Source organism: Pelodiscus sinensis, chromosome 21 (genome assembly GCF_049634645.1).
Source record: "Pelodiscus sinensis isolate JC-2024 chromosome 21, ASM4963464v1, whole genome shotgun sequence".
NCBI classification, from domain to species: domain Eukaryota; kingdom Metazoa; phylum Chordata; order Testudines; family Trionychidae; genus Pelodiscus; species Pelodiscus sinensis.
In genome coordinates this window covers 11638436-11661316 of record NC_134731.1, presented here as the reverse complement: position 1 = coordinate 11661316, position 22881 = coordinate 11638436, and the positions used below count along the sequence as shown (strand labels likewise).

Genomic DNA, 22881 nt, shown 5'->3' with positions numbered 1-22881 from the left:
TTCCTCTCTCCTGGGATTGCCGATCGCCTAACGTCAAAGGGAGCCGTCCCCGAGGTTAACGCACCTGGCGCTGTGCCCCCAGCACCGTTCGCGGCATAGGTGTTCAGTGTGAGCACCCCCCGGACTACAGCCCGCTGAACCCCCTCTCCCCCATACGATGCCTTGCGCAGCGCACGGGAAAGCACCGATTCCGTGGGCGCATGGAACCGAGAGCGCGTCCGCTGCGGGGTAGGGGGAGCGCACCCCAGGGCGCCGGGTGTCTGGGCTCGGCCGGGTATTTTACAGCCTTCGGGGCTCCATGTTGCAGCAGCTCCCGGTGCATCTCGCAGCCCGCGGGGCTGCCGCCGACTTGCTCGGCGGCCGGGTGCCCTGGATTGGAGGTAATTCCTTTGGCTCCGTAACCAACGCAGCGCGCCCCGTTGGCTGCGGGGACCTCCCCTTCCCGCGCCCTGCAGTTTTCTGACCCTGGCTGAAACATCTCCCGGGAGCGCCGTGTTCAGAGCATTTTAGGCTGTTTCATTCAGCCGCAGCCTCCCCCTTTCTTCGAGGCCCCCTGCGGGTGCGAATCTCCGTCCCAGGAGCGTGGGAAGGAAAAACCCTCTCCCGGTGGCACACTGATGGAGGCGCAGCCATCAGGGTTCACCGGGGGTAACGTGCCCTCCTCCTCTTCTAGTGCGCTGTTCATGGCTGCTGGGGAAACTCCGAGGGTGGCTGGCCCTTTAAAGGAGACGCCGTCGGAGGCAGACGGAGCAGGGTGCCCATGTGGAGCTGCTCCATGCCTTGTTGTTTTCCAAGCGGATTGGCTCGGGGCAGGATGACATATTGTAATCGGATGCAAACGCACTGCGGGGGGAGGAGCAGGTGGAAAACCCGGCGCCAGGACTCACCTCTCATCCTCTTGCAACCAGACCTGGGGTATCATTTAGTACAAAATAATAGTGCATGCAACTCATGGAGTTGTCTCGTTCTCTGTCAAAGTAATCGCAAAGCAAGAGGCACCCCTCCTTCCCAGGAACGAACCAAGTAAAAGAAACTGGCACTCAGCAACTGAAAACAAGCCTGTCTGTAAAAATAAATGTGGGTTTCTTTTTTGCCCTGCAGAAACATCTGATGTAGCCTTAATGGGTATTTGTACCCTGTTGTGTATACTTACCTTCCTGTGCTGCAAGGGCAGGAAGTGAATTCAGTGATCTATTTGGCCTTTTCCATTTACATAATTTATCTTGTCCTGAATTACACATGGAACCTTATTTGTTTTCAATGATAGCTACAGGCATATATGAATAATTATGATCACATGTTCTCTTCTGTTTCATCTACCCTGTACATTCCCATTTGCAAAGTTCATACTGATGTGATGGGACAATACCCTTCCTCTTTCTAGGAACCTAGTGCTGAATATTGAGCAAAGGGCGGTCTTGCAGAACCAGTAACTGCATCATTGTCATGGTTATATAAGAACATAAGAACGGTCGTACTGGGTCAGACCAAAGGTCCTTCAAGCCCAGTATCCTGTCTACCAACGGTGGCCAGCACCAGGTACCCCAGAGAGGGTGGACCGAAGACAATGATCAAGCGATTTGTCTCCTGCCATTTCTCTCCAGCCTCTGACAAACAGAGGCCAAGGACACCATTTTATCCCCTGGCTAATAGCCTTTTATGGACCTAGCCTCCATGAAATTATCTAGCTTCTCTTTAAACTCTATTATAGTCCTAGCCTTCACAGCCTCCTCTGGCAAGGAGTTCCACAGGTTGACTACACGCTGTGTGAAGAAGAACTTTCTTTTATTAGTTTTAAACCTGCTACCCATTAATTTCATTTGGTGTCCTCTAGTTCTTCTATTTAGGGAACTAATAAATAACTTTTCTTTATAGGCCCTCTCCACACCACTCATGTTTTTATGAAACACCACTCTTTTGTTTTTATGAAAGACCTGTCATTCATACTGACTTCTATTACAGTTAGAGGTATTTTCAAATAATTCATGAAAGAAGAGAAAAATCAGCTGATGTGGAAATTCTAAGATCTCTGTCAGTTTGTGTTAATAAAATGTCAGGTGACTGATTTGTGTAAGCCAGGGTGTCCAACACACTAGCCCCATGTGACTACTTGGCTGGTAAAGTGTAGCTAGTTGGCTTGAACAATGTGGCTGTTTGACCAGTTGAGTGGGGCTAGATTGCTATATAACTGGTTGGACACCAGGGCTGTATCTTATTTAGGTCCTGGTTTTCAGCAGTGTGAAGCACCCATAAATCCAGATGAAGTTCTTAACACCAGAGCTGGAGGTACTTAACCCCACTGAACAATCAGGTCCCAATAAATAATAACTGCAACACCTGAGGTTGCTGACCGGAAATATTCTGTGGGCAACAATACTGCAGGGAAAGAGAACAGAGAGCAAAATGACCTAATTTCCCCTCCCCCATCTATAATTATTATAATTAATAATTATATTGAAAGCAAGGGGTACCCTCCACCTGCTCAGACCCAGTCGGTAACATGCAGACCAAAGCCAGTCTAATTTGTGAGACAGAATCTTTTTGGATTAAAGTGTAGATAGATGTGTTTGATTTATTTATTTGTATTTATTTAAATATTTTACCCCCCCATTCTATTTGATTAGTGATAGATAGTTCACAACTAAGTTAGAACAAAGTTCCATGAAGATAGTCTTATCTGACCGTTTGAGTGACTCACTCAAATCCATCAAGAAAAGGAGAATTAAAAAAAAAACACATTTAATTGATCCCAAATAAGAGCCTTGGCCGATCTGCTCCCTTTTGTAGCAAGAGTTTTCACTCAAACCTGCAGTGGTTAAACTCCACCCCTGCAAAATGGCATTGACGAGTTCCAATCCAGTGACCTACACCGATCCAGGCTGGGTTTTGTCTGCAGCTGTCTGTATAGTAGCCGAGGGCAGTGTTAGGCCTTTTTTCTTGTTGTGTTTCTGTTACATACTCATCGCCATCTTGTTGCAAACCCTTTTCTTGTCTGGAAGATTCGCAGGGGATCGGGGGTGGGGGGGTGGTTTGATCAGGCATTTTGACTTGGGAGAAGAAAAGAAGAAGGAGACCTCCCGGTTTTTTTAAGTCTCCAAGATTTTGGATCCTCCACTGAAAGGCAACCCAAGAGATGAGCATTGAGACGCTTTTGGAAGCGGCCAGATTTCTGGAATGGCAAGCCCAGCAACAACAGAAAACACGTGGTAAGGGGGGGACAGCATGTAAAATCGGAATTAGAGCGGTTTAAAGACACAGGACACCATTTCCCCAAAGCGGGGGGAAATATAGTCTTTATTTTTAGAAGAAAGCAGCCTTACTTTCAGCCACCCGCCGCTGCACTGCGTGTTACCGACTGGGTCTGAGGCGGGTGGAGGGTACCCCTTGCTTCCAAAGCGGATTTTGTAAGAAAAAAGCACGGTCTGCAGTCCGTTCCAAATCATTCTATGGAATGATTGCAAAGGGGCTTGGAGATAAACCAGCCTCCCTTTAGCCTTGGGAATCAGCTCTGGACCAGGCAAGTCTTTAATTTGGGATGGAGTGGAGCATTTAGTAGCGATGTGCTGACACATGCTTGTGGGCGATCGGAGAGGCTTGGTTTTCCGGAAGATTAGCTGTCTCTCACCTTTCCTCTCTCATTCATCTGTATGTATGTACAATGCACAGACTCTTACTCGTAGGAGGGGAGTCTGCCAAAGCACTTTTTTTTTTCTTTGCTGAAATGGTGAAAACGATCGTGTTCAGAAAGGAAGAATCACCGAAGCCTTATTTTTTGGGTCAGAACATAAAGCTGTGTTAAGAATGTGTATCTCTGCTGGTGGGTTGGGAGGGAGTAGTTATGCGCCAAAATGACCCCCCCTAAATCTGCCTTCATAGATTTGCTTTGCAGTTGAATTCTTAGAATGATCCTTGTTCTATTTAACGTGTGCATGGCTTTTTTTTGTTCCTTGTGGGGGAAAAAAAATCTATATTTCAGGGCTTAGGGCGGTGGCAGTTCTCCAGCAGAGCTGAGCGAGGGGAGGTTGCTTTTTGCATAATGAAATGACATCGAGTGTCATATGATACACGCCACACAGTTCCTCCCTCCCTCCCTTTTTTGTGTGTCTGCCTTCCTGGAAATGTGCAGAGGGGAACCTTGGGTGGTTCTCCTTCCTCCCCCCCGCCAATGGTGGGATGGGGTGGGTGGGGAGAGCCCTGATTCCGTCTGCGGGGGGGGGGAAGGATCAGGCCAAGGCTGGGATGCCTTTCCTTTCGCATTTGGAATCTAGGGTGCTGCTGGCTCGCCGCGTTCCAAACTAGTGCGTTCCATTGGGGGGGGGGGGGGAATGACGTGTCAGGCCCCGCCCTCTACCACGTGCGCCGCCGACACTCCCTGTGGGGCTTTTGTTGGGTTGGGCCACAGCTGTGCTTTCGTTCTGAGCGGGGAGTGTGTGCCCGGTGGGGGAAGGGCTGCTCCATTCCGGGGAGGGGGAGGAGTCAGAAGTGCAAGGGGGGGGGGGGTTAAAGAATAATTTACACCCTGCTGCTGGTCTGCTCATTCATGTGCCAGTGCAGTTTATCCGGGCATCTCTTGCTGCAGGAAGAACCAGGCTGCACCCCCAGGAGTTTATAGTATATATGGGATTAAAAATAGAGCAGCAAGAACTGTACTTCGGTATTTTCCCTCCAGCTTATCTCCCTCCCCCCTCCCCATGTGATCTTCATCCTGCAGATAGTAAGGGGTGTGCACTAGAGTGGTGATTATTTCATTTCTTAGGTTGTGGTGACATTCACTGTATGCCATCCAGAAGTCAGCCACTTGCAGCCCACTGGGCCGTGTGTGGCCCATGAGGTGTTTTTGTTTACCGTTGCCTGGGCACCGGGTTGCCAGAGTCTGCTGGTTTTTGCCCACCTAGTTTTTTAAACTTGAAGGGCACACAAAGTGAGGGGCGTGCTGATTTCACACAAAGCTGAGTGTGAGAACCACGCACTCCCTCTGCATTGAATCAAAGTGGTGCTACAATTCAGTCGGCCCATCCCACATATCCTAAGTGCACAAGTACACTTGGCTAAAATACCCTGTCCCAGGAGACGGTCTTGGTTACCACTATCTTGTGGCTCGCTGAGATGAAGGAGGGCTGCTCATGCGGCCCACTCACTAGCCTAAGTTGTCCTTCACTGTGCTACACAAAGGCAGGCTTTTAGGTGCATCAATCTGTCTTCCAATTCCCACTGGCTTGCAGGGAGATGCCTGCAATGTTTTGATCAAGACGAGAAGGGTAGTTTTAAAATCATCATTCTGGGTGCTGCTGCATGTGTGTGTGTGTGTGTGTGTGTGTGTGTGTGTGTGTGTGTGTGTCTCTCTCTCTCTCTCTCTCTCTCTCTCTCTCTCCAATTCTTCCTTTGTGGGGATATTTTTGGTGGAGTGGATGTGGAAATCTCAGTCTACTTGAGTTTTAGATATTGGCCTGTATCAAGATGTGCCAAATAAAAAATGAACCCAGGACTTTTATTGGCATTCATAATAGTGGGAGTGTATGGGCAGGATTAGACCTCCTGCAGGAGGTACCATAGGGTTAGGCATCCCCACTTCCAACCTGTTATCTTTTCATCACATGGTAGCATAGTTGTAGGTGCGGATGATACCTGGCTACTTGGCAAGAATGCCATCTTTCCTGATTGATCGCCGAACTTGCTATCAACCTTAACCCTGGCATCATTCACTTTTTCTGTAACAAGTGTAACCTTTTCAAAACGAGATTAAGTGTGTATCTATGTGTGGCTAGATTAGCAGTGCATTAATACAGTAAGTGGGCTTTCAATTAATTCTAATCAAGCAAAGGTGCTTGAAAATATTACAGTTGCATTTTGGGATTCCCCTTTTTATTTATTCATTTTATGTGTGTGTTGTCAAAGCAGTTGGAGCGATAATGCAGCATTAGCTCAGTGACACTACCTGCTGCAAAAGCAAGAAGGAACAGCTCTCTTTGTATGTCATTGCTGTGGGATGCAGACGAAAATCTATTGTTTCACTGATGAGTCATGCAGGAGATAGTGGATGTGGTGAAGAAAGGCAGCTTGGAGACATGAAAGACCAGACAGCTTTCTGGTTAACTAAGAAGGAAAAATCATCAGTGTAGGCTAGTGGGCTAACATGTCGTCTTCCGAGCCAGAGCTAATGTCATCGCTGAAGCTGGGAGTTGTACCTGTAAACTGAAGCTTTAGGATGAATTTTTTTTAAAAAAAATCCATGTGCACATTTAAGATGATGGTTTTACAGCCTCCATATTCCAACTTGCTCCCTGGTTAGTGTTAATGTTCCTAGCTCCACAGCAAGTGCACCCTAGAAATAGAAGAGATGAAATATGTGAGACGTGGTGGCAGGCATGCATGGGACGATAATTTCTCAGGTGCCCCAAAATATGGGAGGCATAGCGCAGAACAAGTAGTGGTAGGGTCCCAGCTGTGTCTGGCAAGGTGAGGTCAGCAAGACACAACAAAGGAATGTCACAGGCACACAGGAGCAGGTGGGGATTGCATGAGAGAGCAGGAACAAGAATGACTCCGGTCACGCAGCTTGTTAGCTGCAGGGGACATTTGTTAAAAACAGGGTTTGTGGCGGAACAGAGCTTGAGGAAGGTGATTAAGCAGACAGGGCCAGAGGGGGCTTTCCAAGCACAAAGAGTGCCATGACCAAGCACAGGGGTGCCTTCTTAAGTCTGTAAGCCCTTTGGGGGCAGGGATGGTCTTTTTCTCTGCTTGCTGGCGCCTGATCCTGAGTGGGCTCTTGGGGTGCTACCACACTAGAAATATTTACTACTGGTGCTAAGAGAGGAGGTCTCCATGCTGGCAGAATAGGGAGGTCACGTGGCAAGGGAGAGTCCACGTGAAAGGAGACCAGGTCAGAGACACAGGGGCTACGTCTAGACTGGCATGATTTTCCGCAAATGCTTTTAACGGAAAAGTTTTTCCGTTAAAAGCATTTGCGGAAAAGAGCGTCTAGATTGGCACGGACACTTTTCCGCAAAAGCACTGTTTGCGGAAAAGTGTCCGTGCCAATCTAGACGCGGTTTTGCTCAAGAAAGCCCCGATCGCCATTTTTGCGATCGGGGCTTTTTTGCGCAAAACAATACCACGTTGTCTACACTGGCCCTCTTGCGCAAAAGCATTTGCACACGAGGGCTTTTGCCCGAACGGGAGCAGCATAGCATTTCCGCAAGAACACTGACAATCTTACATGAGATCGTCAGCGCTTTTGCGGAAATTCAAGCGGCCAGTGTAGACAGCTGACAAGTTTTTCCGCAAAAGCAGTTGCTTTTGCAGAAAAATTTACCAGTCTAGACGCAGCCAGGTAGTAGCGGTCTAGTGTACAACTTTAAAGGAGACAGCGAGTTGTATGGACTAGGGGGATGTAATAGTGTAGTCGATTAACCAATACGCAAAAGGTGATAGGTTAATGCTATAGACTACACGCATTTTCCCTCCCCACACATGTTGCCAGTAATTTTTCAGCAGCCTGGCCAGCAGCCTGGCTCAGTCCTGGCTTGCGATGGGTCTGGGACCAACCCCTGCTGTGACTTTGCATTTCAAGTGTATTAGGAGCCAGGCAGGCAGGCAGGCAGCCTGAGTCAGTTTCGGCTCATCCTGGTCCAGGAGCTCAGACTGCCCCCCAGATGGGCTGCTGCTACCCCACGCTGCTGTCTCTGAGTGGCAGGGGGCTCCTTGAGAGTGGGGCCAGAGCGTACTGGCTGCCAGCCCCACCGCCGGGGACTATAGAATAGTTGACTAACCGATAAGAATTCTTGAGGTTACTCGACTATTCAATTAACCGATATTTAGCATTCCTTGTATGGACTTGGTGTGTGGGCCAAGGGGGAAACAATTGAGCAGCTCAGCGGCTGGGGAGTGACAAAGCAGAAGTGATGGGCATGAAACAATATTTTGAGCCACCGGAAACGTGTGGGGCTGCGAGTGGAGTCAGGAAGAGAGTCTGCCAGCACTGCTGGGGTCTGATGTCGCTCTAGCAGGGGCCCGCAGGAATGTACCGGCCCCGTGGGAGAGCAAAGCACATGGCTGCTGGGGAGATCCTGCTGTCCAGTGCCAACTCTAGACTCATAGGACATCTGGCTGCCCCCCTCCATTCCATTGCCAGAGAGGAGGAAAACTTTCTGCCGTGGCAGCCACCCAGCCATGGGACTGAACAGGAAAGAGCTATTGCTCTCAGAGTCTCCTCTGCCAGAGGTGGGGTTTTTTTTTTTTGGCAAGACTATTACGTGTAGAACGTGGAACTGTGCATGTGACGGAGCTTGCCGAGTCAATATCAGCGTGTTGTTTGCTGCGCAGCTCTGGGGAAAGATCCAGACACTAGCAAATGTTTTGTAGCATGGATGGTCATTTTCTGTGTATTTGCACAGCACCTGGCTCAATGGGGCTGCAGCCCGTTGGCTCTGCCTCCAGGCTCTTCCACAATACACCTCTTCAGTGTAAAGGAGGAAGGAATTATTTTGGGGAAGGTGAAAAGAAGGCCGGTGCGGTTTTTGCAGATCCCTGTAAATGTTGAGTGTGGCAGTGGAACTTTTCACATCGGTATTTGTTACCCAAAGTTCCATACTGTGACTCCATACTGTGTGGGGGTACGTCGGCAGATACCGAGGCTTGCACAAGTCTTGTGTCGAACCAGGGGGAGCAACGGAAGAGTGATGTGGAACGTCAATTCGCAGGTGAGGAGACAGTGGCTCGGATGTGCAGCCTCAGGAAATTGACAGTTAAGCCACAGGAGACATGAATTCTGTACCTGGCTCTGTGACCTGTGCGACGCGAGCTTGGGCAAATTACTTTACCTCTCTGTGCTTCACGCGTGACATGGGGCTAGCCGTGCTGATATGCCTCCCCGGGGTGTCGTGAGGCTTAACTCACTAATGTCTGGCAAGTGCTTTGAGGTCCAAGGGTGCAAAAGGGCAGAGGATTACGAAGTAATATTAAAGCACTTGATTCTTCTTTGACACCAATAAATAACACAATCTCAGGACCAGAGCTATCTGGGGGACAAATGCTAATACAGTGTAAAGCATGTAGCTTTCTCTTCAGCGCTAAATTACTAAGGTCCTCCCCTTGCCCCCTCTCGGTCAGTGGGAGTGGACAAGGCCAACGGACATCCTTGGGGGGAGGCCTATTGTTTCAAGCTCAGGGGGCCGATGTGTTCAGCCAGTCCAGAAATCAAGATGGACTGAACATTCTAGAGCGCTTCATAACAGGAAGCAAAAGAATATTCCAAGGAGACACATGGCCAGTTTGAATTCCATCAAGGGCTGTGCTCCCACCTGCCCAGGCTCAGTGATCTCCACCCATCTGGGCAGGCACAACGGAGGGACCGTTCGTGGCAGCGAGTTTGGGTTGAGAAGATCTGCTTGAAAAGAGAGGAAGCCATAAGATCCATGGAAGGGAGCCATGGTTATTTCTGGTTGACTGGTTGGGAAATCAGGCTAGAAGCTTCTATCACCAGATGTTCTGTGGGTTTTTTTTGTTTTTTCCAGACTGACTCTGTTAGTGGATTGCAACTTGAATAGTCTTAAGCTTTGGGGATCAAACCAAGGAAAAGCCACTGGGAAAGTTTCACTTGCTGAACAGGAATGACGTCACATTCTTAAGGGAGTCAGCTGATTTCTGCAGAAGAACGAAGGGGATCTCTACCCCCATCAATTGCATCAAACAATTGCTTAGGAGATCTCTAAAGCATCTATACCAGGCTTGACTAAATGAGCTATGCAGTCTGCACTGAGCCGGCAAATGCTGTATTTGTAGGACTGTCACGTCACTGTCAAATCTAGTGTATAAAACATTTGTCAGTTTCACAGCAGAAACAGCCCTCACTCCTTAGTAGTTTGTCTCTTTGGTTTAATTGTGTGTCTCAGAAGGCTGGATTCCCTGATCACACATGTGGCTTCCAAATGTTTTGTAAAGCTGACACAAGTATTTCCAAATATTTTGTTTTCCCAGCAGTTACACTGATGCCTTTTCTCTTGGCCAGTCTGCATTTGCTTATCTGGCACACATGGCTTTTTGTTGCTCTCCCAACCTCTGTGATGTGAAGAAAAAACTAAAACAGGTAGGGGATTTAGGGGATTGTTTATATTAACTCAGGGGTGGCCAAATACCGGCCCACGGAAGCTCCTGGTGGGCTGCCACTGCTATAATTACTTGCGCCTCCAAAGGTACAGTCGATTGAAGCTTCCGTAGGCCACAGATTGCTGTTCCTAGCCAATGGGAGCTGTGGGAAGTGGCAGGGACCAGGATACCACTTCCTGCAGCTTCCATTGGCTGGAAACGGCTATCCGTAACCAATGGGAGCTGCAATCACCCATACCTGCAGAGGCTCAAGTAAATAAAGTGGCAGCAGCCCGCTGGGTGGGCTAACGCTGGCAAACTGATGCTGTTTTATTGTTGATCCCTGCCTTAACTGGTAATCTGCCTGTTCACCTCATTTAGTTCTCTAAGGACCCATGTACATTAGGGGAATTGTGTTTGTAACAGTTTGGTCTTGTCTTTGTGGATGAGATAAAATGATGCCATCGGCCATGTTAAATATCCCTCAGCAAAACCAGTTTCTAACCCCATTGGGAATCTGCTTTGTTGTAACCCCATGCTCCACAGTGGTAAATCGTTTGGAATACATGGCTGTAAGGCCTTGTCTGCACGGAAGTTGAAACGGTGTTTAAAAATGGTTCTTACTAGAAATGTGCTTGGATGCTCTGCCGAAGGCACATACTAACCTGGTTTCAAATAGCAGCTTGAACAGGACATAAATGTGTTATTAACTGGTATACAACAGCATTACAAGGTTAGGTAGTGTGAATGCTGGTGCAGACAGGATTTAAAAGTTGTTTAACCGTGGTTAAAACAGGTGCCACGTTTTCAGCCTTTGCTAAAAGATGCACCAGGGTCTGCGAAAGATGCACACATGGGAAACTGCCATCGCCATTCTGCATCGGAGCACAGACTCGGTAGCACACAAGGATCAAATTGGGGGATTGTGTTTTAGGGGTGGGAACTAGGCAGGTATTTTCTCTTTAAATGGACACTCTCCAGAAGTTCCTTGTAAGTTGCATACACACTAGGGATGTAAAAGGATAACTGTTTACATGGCTAACTGGTAAGCCTAGGCTTATCGGTTAGTATGAACGGTTACATGCAGGCTCCCACCCCTCTCCAGAGAGCTGGCTGCCGCCTCGTGCTACAGGTCCGTGTAACTGTATAACCATTGAATTTCAGCAGTTACATGGTTACCCAATTAGCTGCTTTTTAACATCCCTAAATTACACACTTTCTTTCTCTCTCTCATTCTCTCTTCATAAGGTCTATATATAACATAACAGTATCTGCTTCCTTACTAACATTTATTCCTGTCTTAATCTTTTGTTCTTGTAGTGTTGCTCTTAATTGCCAGTTGCATGGGCTGGTTTCTCTTTGTAGAGTTGCTTGAGATTGCCTAGTTGTCTGATGGGGAAATTGAAGCGCAAAGAGACTAAGTGTGGGGGACCGTTGGAGACAGCCAGCATCCTGACTTTAAAAGTGCTGAGCTCCCGTGTTCCCCATTGCAGGTCCCCCCAGAAAATGGGGCTGTGACACGCCCAAGCGCACACGGCAAGTTCCTGGCAGACTAAGCAAAGGTCTTGACTCTCAGTCTCCCCCTCTCCCCACTGGCCTTGTCCCCTTTTGTCATGAGCGTCATGCTGCATGAGTCTTTCAAAAGCTTTGACCCTGGGCTTCCCCCAAGACTATAGTGAGGATTTTTTTTTCTTCCTTCATAGGATTCCAGGTCAATTGCCTTTGAGCTCCACTGCACTCAGAGATGTGCCATAACGGATGCATGGCAGGTGGATATAACGAAGCTGATGTAAACACCAGCTTGACTTGTATCAGTCCACACAAGCCTGCTGGAACCACAGACTCAGCAGGCTGGTGGCAAGGAAAGAATTGCCTCTCGTATCCCTGCCCGATCCTGTTCCTTTACTGCTGGACTAAATAGCTGCGGTGTCCCCCTCCTTTTGTTTAACTGGATGATGAATGCAGACAGAGTACAGCATGTTAACCTGTGTACAGATAATCAGGACAGGTGATATGACGAGAGGGAGAATATCTCTGCATAGCTTGGACTTTAAATTTTCTCTCAATCTGGTGCTGTCTTCACCAGTCTTTTGTATTTGATACACTAAAAAGGAAGGGTTTTGTAGCATTGTGTAAGGAGATGGGATTGTTTTGTGGGCTGAGCAGAACATAAGAACATAATGCTGGCCATACTGGGTCAGACCAGTGGTCCATCTAGCCCAGTATCCTGTCTGCTGACAGTGGACAATACCAGATGCCGCAGAGGGAGGGATCACAACAGGTAATCATCACGTGATCCCTCCCCTGCCATCCATTTCCAGACAGACAGAGGCAAGGGACACCATCCCTACCCATCCTAGCTAATAGCCATTGATGGACCTAACCTCCATGAATCTATTAAGCTCTTTTTTGAACTCTTCTAAAGTCCTAGCCTTCACCACATCTGCTGGCAAGGAGTTCCACAGGTTGTCTGTGCGCTGAGTGAAGAAAAACTTCCGTTTTTTGTTTTAAACCTGCTGCCTATTCATTTCATTTGGTGTGCCCTAGTTGTTATATTGTGGGAATAAGTAAATAACTTTTCCTTAGTCACTTGTTTCACACCGGTCATGATTTTATAGACCTCAATCATATCCCCCCTTAGTCTCCTCTTTTCTAAGCTGAAAAGTCCCAGTGTTTTTAATCTCTCTTCTTGGGACCTGATCCAAACCCCTAATCATTTTTGTTGCCCTTTTCTGAACCACAAACTCTTGGCTGCTTTTCCTAGCTCTGCTCCTGTCTCCTTGGGTGGCCTTGGGAAAGCCATTTAAATTCCAGGGGTGAAAGCCTGACCCCATTGAAGCAAATGGCATAACTCCAGTTTGACTTCAGTGGTGCCACATTTTCACCTGGCGTGTTTATTTCCCTCTTTGTAAAGTGGGGGAAATAGTATTTGTTAGGGATGTTAGATATCATTTAATGTAATAATCATGTCACTGCACCAAATCTTAGCAGTTACACAATTATTTGATGGTCCCTGGGTGCAGTGCCAGCATCCAGTGTGCGCCTGGCCTCACTCCTGGGGAGCCCCCTCCAAGCCCACACATCGCAGGGTGGCAGGTGGGAGCCGATCTGTGAAGGGAGTTGGTTTAAAAACAGTTTCCTTGTGCAGACCGGCTCCCGGGTGCCGCTCCTCACTGCTGCCTCTGATACAGAAGCAGCAGCGTGGGGTGGTAGCAGCCCCTGCCTGCGGGGGGAAGGAGGAGGTGGGCGGGTCCGCAGGAGCCGATACATGCGGGGAGCCAGCTTGAAAGCTGGCTTCCCATGTGTATTAGCTCCCACCTTTCTCCTTCCCCGTTTCCGCTGCTGCCTCTCAATCAGAGGCAGCATCACGGTGGGGGCGGGGAGGGGGAATAGGAGCTTTTGGGGACCATTTAAAAGCTGCCTCCCCACTGGCACCAGCTCCTGCCTCACACACCCTCTCCCTGCTGCCTTTCATACAGTTGTTTGGATTAACTGATAAGCCCAGGCTCAGCGGTTAATCATTTACACGAGTATACACTCACATCCCTAGTGTTTATCTGGCTCACAGGGATACTGTGCCATCAAATTAGCCACATTTTGGGTTATCCCTATAGTATAGGTTGAACCTCTCCTGTCCAGTACCCTTCAGACCTGACCAGTATGAAACCAGAGTATTTGCCAAACCATAGGAGGTCAATATTGTCTAGCAGCATTATCAACACTTCCACTGCTTCCTGGGCTCTTAGAAAGCATATAGGGGCAAATTAGAGCTAAATAACAGCACAGAACACTGACAGCCCGGACTGGTGGCTGTAAACAAACTTTATGGGACCACGGGAAACTTTGCCACACGCACGATAAGTGGACACGCTCACTAAAATTGTGCTGGACCACGGATGGAGCCGGACAAGAGAGGTTCAACCTATGTGGAAAGGGGTGTGTGTGTGTGTGTGTGTGTGTGTGTATGCACGTACCACATGGCCTCCTCGCCCCTCATGGGGGGGTGGGAGCTGCACACCCTCCCCACACCCCCAGCCCCCTCACTCACCACACTGCTGAGACCTCACACCTCCAACCCCTCACTCACCCCTTCTAAGAGACCCCATATCCCCAGCCTGCTCCTGCCCCCTGGCCAGACACCTACCCCCAGAGAGTGGGTTGGTGAGTGCAGCGAGCAGTGGGTACAGCCCCCTAGTGTGTGTGTGTGTATTCATGCTAGTTGAAAGTGTGACAGAGAGAGAGAGAGAATGTATGTGTGTACGTACACCTACACACATACTTAGGGCTGTACTTTCAACTGGTATGAATTGACATGATTTTGTTGGGAGTCAACAGATCTGATCCTTAGTGTTTTATACATGAGTGTTTGATAGATGCATATGCTGGGCTTCTATGAAAGACTCGAGGAAGAAAGGATATCGGCTGCCTCCATCCCCCTCCCCCTCGGCCACATGCATAGGGTTTTCATAGAAACGTAGAATACTAGAACTGGAAGGGACCTTGAGAGGTTATCAAGTCCAGTCCCCTGCCCTCGCGGCAGGACTAAGCCCTAGATCATCCCTGATAGATGTCTATCCAACCTGCTCTTAAATATCTCCAGTAATGGAGACTCCACAACCTCCCTAGCCAATTTATTCCAGTGTTTAACCACCCTGACTGTTAAGAAGTTTTTTCTACTGTCCAACCTAAACTCCCCTTGCTGCAATTTCATAACACTTGGTCGGTGGGGATCTGTAAATACTTCAAACTCACCATTGTTGTTCGGGACTTGAGATGCCCCAGAATGAATTGTATGTAGTGCCTGCATAATTCCATCGGGAATGTAGTAATTGTCTTACTAGAACAGACCAAGAGTCCCTCTAGTCCAAACAGTGGTCTGTATTAGCAGCTGCAGAGGAAAGTGTAAGAAGTCGTCTAGTGGACAGTTACGAATCACCTGCCCATAGGGGATTTTTCTTAATCTTTGACAGAAGATGCTTTGGTTTATGCCCTGAGGCATAAGGGTTTAGAGCTCTTTTTTTAAGGCATTTTCATCCATATAACGTCTAATCTATTTCATGTTTAATCTCACAGAGCTCTTGGTCTCGATGATATTTTGTTTCGGTTGAGTTGCACAGGTTAAGTATGTGTGTATGCAAATGATGAGGGACTCCCAGACAGTGTCTGTTTAAAGAGCAAAAGGATTTCCTTTGATCAGTTTCCACCCTGTTGCTTTTCAGTTCTGTCCAGCGTCCCCCTTATTTTTGTATGATGAGAAGGTGCAAATAGTTGTTCCCAATTTCCTGTCTCTGATCCATTTGTTAGTTTACATACCTGTGACACAGACCCTCTGATTTGTCTCTGTCTAAAATAAACAATCCCAACCCTGCTGTGTACGGAAGCCGTTCTGTGTTTCTCGTGTTCCTGACCCATTTCGGAACTGCCTCTGTGTCGGCAGACTCCTCTTGGCGCTAAGGGGGAGGGGCAAAGTTGAACGTAGCATTCGAGGACAGGGGTGCTGTGGGTCCGTATAATGGCCCTAGAGCAGGGGTTTCCAACCTTTTTTGGTCCCCATACGCCCTTGGCTTTTAGTAAACCTTCCTGTACCCCCTATTCAATATGAAAGGAAATAAATTCTAGAATCCACAATTTTTTTCACTAACACTACTACTTTTGGAATATTTCAGTTAGGATAATCTAGTTATTTACCACATATTCCCCGTATCTCCTTGACAAGCTTCTCATATCCCCTGGGGATACTCGTAGCCCAGGTCGGGAACCTCTTCCCTAGAGCCTTGCAGAACATGGGAGGTGAGTGATTAATGAAGATTTTTTTAGGGATTTAAAAATCTGTGATTTTCCCAGTCAAAGTGGGGCAGCTGCTTCTTCTAGTTCTTACTTATCCAGAGAGAAGCAGTTTCAGCTTCCAACCACAGATGGCCACTCTCTCTTGCATGACTATACACCTCTGCTGGCTAGGAAAGCAGCTATATTTCTTACGAGGGTCTGGTTTTAATTTCCCTAGTACAACGTACAGGTCCCTACCAAACCATGAATAACCTTGGTATGTTTCAATGTGTGCATTAATCCCAGCAGCATCCTAGAATCTCTTGGCTCCCCCTCCTTCTTTCTGCTTCTTCAGTCTTTTTCATAAGAGTCGCAGCATCTGATTTGAAAAAGCCAACTGTCTCCCTAATGGCACCTCATGCAAGCCAAGAAAGTGGCGATAGCCCCTTGGAAGGCGATGGGCGTCTGTACCCGGCGTTAGCCTAGTTGTGCATGGCACACTTGAAATCCTTCTGGGAGCATCTGTGTGTGAATGCTGTGGCTGCCAATGGCATGCTTGGTTTCCCTGGACTATACGAGGAAGAAGTTTTGGTGAGTCTGAGCTTTCTGTTAGATCTAGGTTCTGGGCAGTTTTGTTTGTGCTAAGACACTGTGCTGTTTAGCGGGAATGAAACCCAGATTCCCTTTACCACTCCCAGCACCCTTCAAAAAGGGTTGGAAGCTGTTGTCCGACTGTCATACAGGGCCGCTTGAGTTCACCATCCATTACAGCAGGGGTCTCCAACCTTTTTAAGCGTGAGATCACTTTCTGTATTTAAGTGCAATCCACGATCTACCTCAAACTCAAACACCCTTGCCTCGCCTTCTTCCTGCCCCTTCTCCAACGCCCTGTCCTTGCTCACTCCATCCTCCCTCTTTCCTTCACCCTCACTCACTTTTATCAGACTGGGGAAAGGGGCTTGGGGTGCAGGAGAGGTTCAGGACTGGGACCGAGGCTCGGAATTCAGGCTCCAGCTGGGCACTGCTTACCACAGGAGGCTTCTCGGTGGTGGTGCAGGGGGCTAAGGGAGGCTCCCCCCTCCCCTGGCCTTGTATCACTCCTAAAAGCAGATAGAAAACTCTCTCCAACCCTGCCCCTCTCTGCTCCATGGAGATTGGGTATGGGGTGGAGGGAGGGGCACCCTGACATCAGCATCCCCTCTTTCTCTTCTTCTTATGCCCTGCGCAGCAAGCAGGAGGCTCCCAGGGTGGGACACACCTCCAAAGCAGAGGGCAGGAGCAGCACAGCAGTGCTGAGAGGGGCAGATGAAGAACCAGCACTTGATAGCATCCCGGCCAAACCAGTCAGAATCACCTGTCAGAGGTTCCAAGAGCTACCAGTAGATCCCGATCTACTGATTGGTGACCCCTGCACTACAGGATAGCTAGGTTTTGTCCCCTGCTTCATTCTTTCATTCCAATATCCATCCAGTTTGTTAAAAATGCCTCTCTAGAACTCTAGGTAGCTTCAGTAGTTTTTAAATGCTCTGGTGAGAATTCATACAGCCCAAAATTCAGAGGGTTCTCCCGTCAATTCACAGACAAAATCCTCTGTTATCAATGGCTTGGTCCCCCGTTCCCATTGTGGAAAGCTGAGAATGTATAAGCCATGCAGTTTTCCCCAAAAGTCAGGGAAAGCTGCGGAGGGGCTCCGGCGGCGGGGCAGCTCAGGCGCGCCTGGGATGCCCCGCCGCCGGCTTCCCCCGAGGCTTTGCAAAGCCGCATACCTGGCGTATAAGACGACCCCCGATTTTGGGGGGATGTTTTTTAACATCAAAAGTCGTCTTATACGCTGGAAAATACGGTACCCCAAATGTCCTCTAGCAGCCCAATAAGCAGGGGAAGTGTTGGTAATGCTGCTAGACAATTTTGGCTTCCTGTGGTGCAGAAAATTCTCTTGTTTGGAACCAGTCAGGTCCTGAGGGTGCCGGACTAGAAAGGTTCAACCTGTAGAAGAAAGTGTTTATTGCTTGCTTTGTCCTTCCTGTTGCATAAAGTAATGCCTAACAATTAGACCATTGAAAGAGACAGATGGTTAATAAACAGATACAGTGGTGCCATGACTCAGTGTGAATTGGAGTAAGTTACTTACCCTGTCTGTGGCTTACCTTCCAGAAGCTCTGAAATGGAAATATTAATTCTCTCACCTGCCAGAAGGATTATGTTTTCTTTAGAAGTAAGTTTTATTACAGTAATCACCAATTACTACACACAGTCAACCTGTGGAACTCCTTGCCAGAGTATGTGATGAAAGCTAGGACTTTAACAGGGTTCAAAAAAGAGCTAGATAGATTCATGGAGGTTAGATCCATAAATGGCTATTAGCCAGGATGGGTAGGAATGGTGTCCCGAGCCTCTGTTTGTCTGGAAATGGGTGACAGGGAAGGGATCATGTGAGGATTACCTGTTGTGTTCCATTTCTCTGGAGCATCTGGCATTGGCCACTGTCAGAAGACAGGATACTGGGCTAGATGGACTGTTGGTCTGACCCAGTGTGGCTGTTCTCGTGTTCTTATGTTCTTATGATTTATATTTACAACACAGTCAACCTGAATATTTAAATGTTTCTTGGTTCCACTGGATTTCTCCAGGCAATCCACCATCCCTCATATGAGTGTACTTCAGAGACTGGATGGGACTGTATTCCAGAGATCATGCAAAGTTCCCTCTTGCTTTGGGGTCCTGCAGGGAAGCCATTTAGATGACACGTAGATGCATATGAGAATAAACTGTTTCCTGGCTATTCCTTCAAAAAAAGCAGCTGATGCCCAATAGAAAAAAAAATTGAAATAAACATCCTATTTAGAAACCACTCTGGTGACTAGACTCCCAAGGGCCTATCATATGATGTGGCACAGTCAGTAGTAAATATGTGGTTGTTCTGTCTGCTGAAACCAAAGTTCTGCATTTCTGTAACTGGGCTTTATGTAGCGTTGTACCTTCTGCTGATTTCAGACTGCCAGTTCCACGGTGCGCACCAGGGAAGGCGGCTCGGTTATTAGGCAGCCTTATCTTTTGAAGGCAAGACAGTTAGAGCTTTTGTATAAATTGTGTCGTGATGACTAGCAGAGAGGACTAGCAAAGGGGGGAAAAATAAAGCCTAGTCTTTGGCTTTGGTTTCATTGAGAGTTTTTCTCATAAGAACAGCCACACTGGGTCAGACCGAAGGTCCATCTCGCCCAGTATCCTCTCTTCTGACCCTGGCCAATGCTAGGTGTCGCCAGATGGAATGAGCAGAACGGGGAATCCTCAAGTGATTCCACCCCTGCCAGCTTCTGACAGAGGCTAGGGACACCATTCCTACCCATCCTGGCTGATAGCCATTGATAGACTTTCCATGAATGTATCTAGCTCTTTTTTGAACTCTGTTAAAGTCCTGGCCTTCACAACATCCTCTGGCAAGGAGTTCCACAGGTTGACTGTATTCCATGAAGTAGTAGGGATGTTAAATTTAGATGAATTAGCCAATTGAATAGTTGATGCAATTTGTCCATAAGGACACCTCTGCCTTTGAAGTGTAGCAACGGCCCCAGGGGCTGTTGCTATACTTCAAAGGCAAAAGCGCTGTGGGGAGCATGGGGCCAGCAGGGGACTCAAGCAGCCCCCTGGTGGCCCCGTGTGCCCCGTGGTGTTTCAAAGTGGCAGCGCCACCTGGAGCCCGGGGTCAGCTTGGTCCCCAGCTGACCCCAGGCTCCATGTGGTGCTGCCGCTTTGAAACGCCGCATGCAGACAGGCATCAGGCTCCCCATGGCTTTTCAAAGCAACCGCGCCACATAGAGCCCTGGGTCAGAGTCCCTAGCTGGCCCCGGGCTCCAAGTGGTGCTGCTGCTTTGAAGCACCCCCTTCACTCCCCCCCCCCCCTTGCTGCCTCTTTCTATTAAAGGAGCAAGGGGGGAAAGTCACTAATCAACTGGGGTGTCGACTATCCGATAAGCGTTTGTTTATTGGATAGTTCACAACCCTATAAAGTAGTACTTCCCTTTGTTTGTTTTAACCCTTTTCCCTATTTCTTGTGGCAAGTAGGCACCAACCTGTAAATAAGATAAAAAAACACCCCTCTCCAAAAGAGGAGCATAATACACAAACCTCTAGATTTGCTGCGGTGGGAAACTGCCAGCATCCAAGACCCGATGGACCAAGCGTCCTGAAGTTTCCTGCGCCCAGGCACAGATCATCAGAAGCCACTTTGATAGACCAAGGCCCGCAAGGACACGTGTTCTTAGGGACGAGTTTTCTCTGTTGTCTAGAAGCCAGGTGTGATGTGGCAACTGGAGTTCCTTCCAGCTGTGCCTGGCTGGGAACCTCGCATGTTATTTGGGAGAATCAACCAAATCCCTGTGCTCTGGCTCCTCCTCCCTGGGGCAGCAGCATCTCGTTGGTCCAACCGTCTTGTTCTGGACACGCATGCTAAGCTTTCAGGGCATCTCTTCAGAGACCGGCTTTGGCTCCGTGACTCGGGGGATCCCCATGACACCACTCCCGGGGGCTTTTGAGAACTCCCCTCCCAGGCTGGCGTAAGATCTCTCAAGCAGAATCCTTAGGAGAATAAGGTTAAACTGGGGTGCTAAGGCTCCACCCCCAGCGCCCCTCCCCCCTCCTTGATTTTTAATTTAAGGGCCCTACACTCAGCCAGGAGTGAGCTTATATGGCAGCTAGCTATGCACATCTTAAAACCCCAGCAACTGGTGCTGGGAGTATCCTCGAGCTTGGATCTCTTTCGCGGTGTCAGATCCCGGGCCCTTGGATCCGTTCTATTTTTCCTTTCCGCTCAGCACTGCGTAGGGGCAAAGAGTTCTGGCTCCTGACCAAGTGGACTTGAAGGAGGGTTTCAAGAGCAGATTGGCGGTGAGGAGAAGTTTGCCCTGCCCAAGAGGCTGTCTGTCCCCCCAAGGAAGAGAGGACATGTGTATCCCTTCCTCTCCGTGGGCACCTTGCAGCTTTGTACAGTCATTTCCTTCTCTGTTTGCTTGGGGGAGGGGATGTTACGAGTGTTGCTTACTTTTCCAATAGTGTTTCACATAAGCACGTCATAGCGAAACCAGCAATAAGCTGTAGTAGTTGATGCTGCAGGAGGCCTTTCAGCATCATCTGATTTGATTTGCTTACATAGACGTGCCCATTCTGCTGCTGATTGGGGAAACAAGGACTCAAACCTTTTGGCGGCCTGGTAACTAATCTGCCTCTGAGTTGCTAGTAGCTGCTAGTAGCTCAGTGTTGGAAAGGATGGCTTTGGGCAATGGGCGTGGGTTAGACATTGCTACCCTTCCTAGAACCACCGTTCAAATCCCAGCAGGTTTGATTCCATCCGTTAGGGCAGGGGCTTGGAACCTTTTTTGGGTCAGGGGCCACCGACCACGGAAAAATCAGGTGAGGCTGATTGTACTGACTGATACGCTCTGGGATGGGGCCAGAAATGAGGAGTTCAGTGTATGGGAGGGGGCCAACATGCAGATTTCTGTCCACCTACCTCATGCAAGGAAGATGTTGATAAACAGGAGAGGGCTCAGCGAAGAGCCAAAGGGATAGAAAACCTGCCGTAGAGCGGGGCTCTCAGACTCATGGCCCGTGGGCCATCATCAGCCAGAGCATTTTTGCAAACTGGCCTGGGAGTTCCAGCAGCCGGGTGGGCGTGTCCATCTCGATCCCCAAGCCCCGCCCCTTCCCACCACTGCCCTGCCCTCTCTCCCCCATTGCACCCCATCCCCTGAAGGACAAGGCCTTGGGAGTTAGTGGTGTGGGGTGGCAGCAGCGGTCGGCCCCAGGAACTGCAGGGACGCGGGATGAGCGTGTGCCCTGAGGAACGTTGGAACCATTTACCAGAGTCATGGAGTAGTCTCCGTCACTGGCAACTTTTAAATCAAGAGTGGATGTTTTTCTCAAATGCAGGCGTTAGGAAGCATTTTGGGGAAGTGGATAGCTTGTGTTATACCAGAGGCTACTCTGGATCACGTGGTTCCTTCTGACCTTGAAATCTGTGAGGCTATGACTACACAGACAAAGAATGGCTGATCCGTAGCAGACGGGTGGGGAAGACGTTTGCATCTCTCATAGAGGAAGGTGTGGACAGTGCAAGCTGCCAAGCCAGGAGAGTATTATAAATAAACAAACCAGAACTCCTGGTGTCCAAGATGTGCCTAAAGCCAGGCGGGTACCAAGTGCAGCTGGTCAGTCTCTTTTTCCCCCCACCCCCCGCCACGGGTGTTGTGGGTGAGCTAGTGAAGAGTACATGTGTGGGGGTGTGGAGGATTGTGCCCGTGTGTCATAACTCTGCATAAAAACGATCACAGATAAAAGGCCCATAGGAATTTTTAAAGGCAAATTGAACCAGAAGGTACATAGTTTTACCCCCATGCATCTTGCTTCTTCCATTAGAACTAGTGCCTCCAGCCAAGACCAGATGTAACGTTTTGCTCTGATACAGTGAAAGAGGTTTTTTTTTTTTTTTTGAGGTGACGTCCTCCTCAGTCTCTCGCTGCTCATAGATTCCCCTGTCTGCTCTCCAAAAAGCAACTCTCCTTCAGCTTGTCTCATGGACAACATCAGTCCTGTGTTAGGTTTGGTACATTCCTGAAACTGGGATGCTCTTCCTCCCATATGAATTGGGCTCCTCGGTGCCCAGGAGAAAGGATTTGAGGATCCTACAAACAGCCTCTGTGAAGTCTGAGGTGGTAGTATCCTGCCTTTTCTAGGGTTGAACAGATTTTTTTTAAATTAATTTTTTAGATTATTTTTTTTTAATTAAATTAATGGAGATTGCCTATCTCCTAAAACTGGAAGGGACCTTGAAAGGTCATCAAGTCCAGTCCCCTGCCTTCACAGCAGGACCAAGTACCATCCCTGTCAAATTTTTGCCCCAAATCCCTAAATGGCCTCATTTTTATCTGAACTACCAAATCTCAGGATTTCATACCTTATTCTGCCTCCTAGCCACACTTGTCTGCAAGCCCACTGCTCAATTCCCAGCTGTCCTCTACCTTCGGGTCAGCAGGGAAC

The 22881-nt window shown here is 48.6% G+C and overlaps 1 protein-coding gene across 2 annotated transcripts in view; it reads left to right on the top strand.

Annotated features, from left to right (window-relative positions):
- The first annotated feature begins 2944 nt into the window (after positions 1 to 2944).
- MNT (MAX network transcriptional repressor) overlaps positions 2945 to 22881 on the top strand; it is a 103585-nt gene continuing 83648 nt past the window's right edge. For both annotated transcript variants that reach the window (XM_006138576.4, XM_006138575.4), the window contains exon 1: positions 2945 to 3206. In XM_006138576.4, coding sequence (XP_006138638.1) covers positions 3134 to 3206 — 73 coding nt within the window. In that variant the 5' untranslated portion in view covers positions 2945 to 3133. The remainder of the gene's footprint in view (positions 3207 to 22881) is intronic.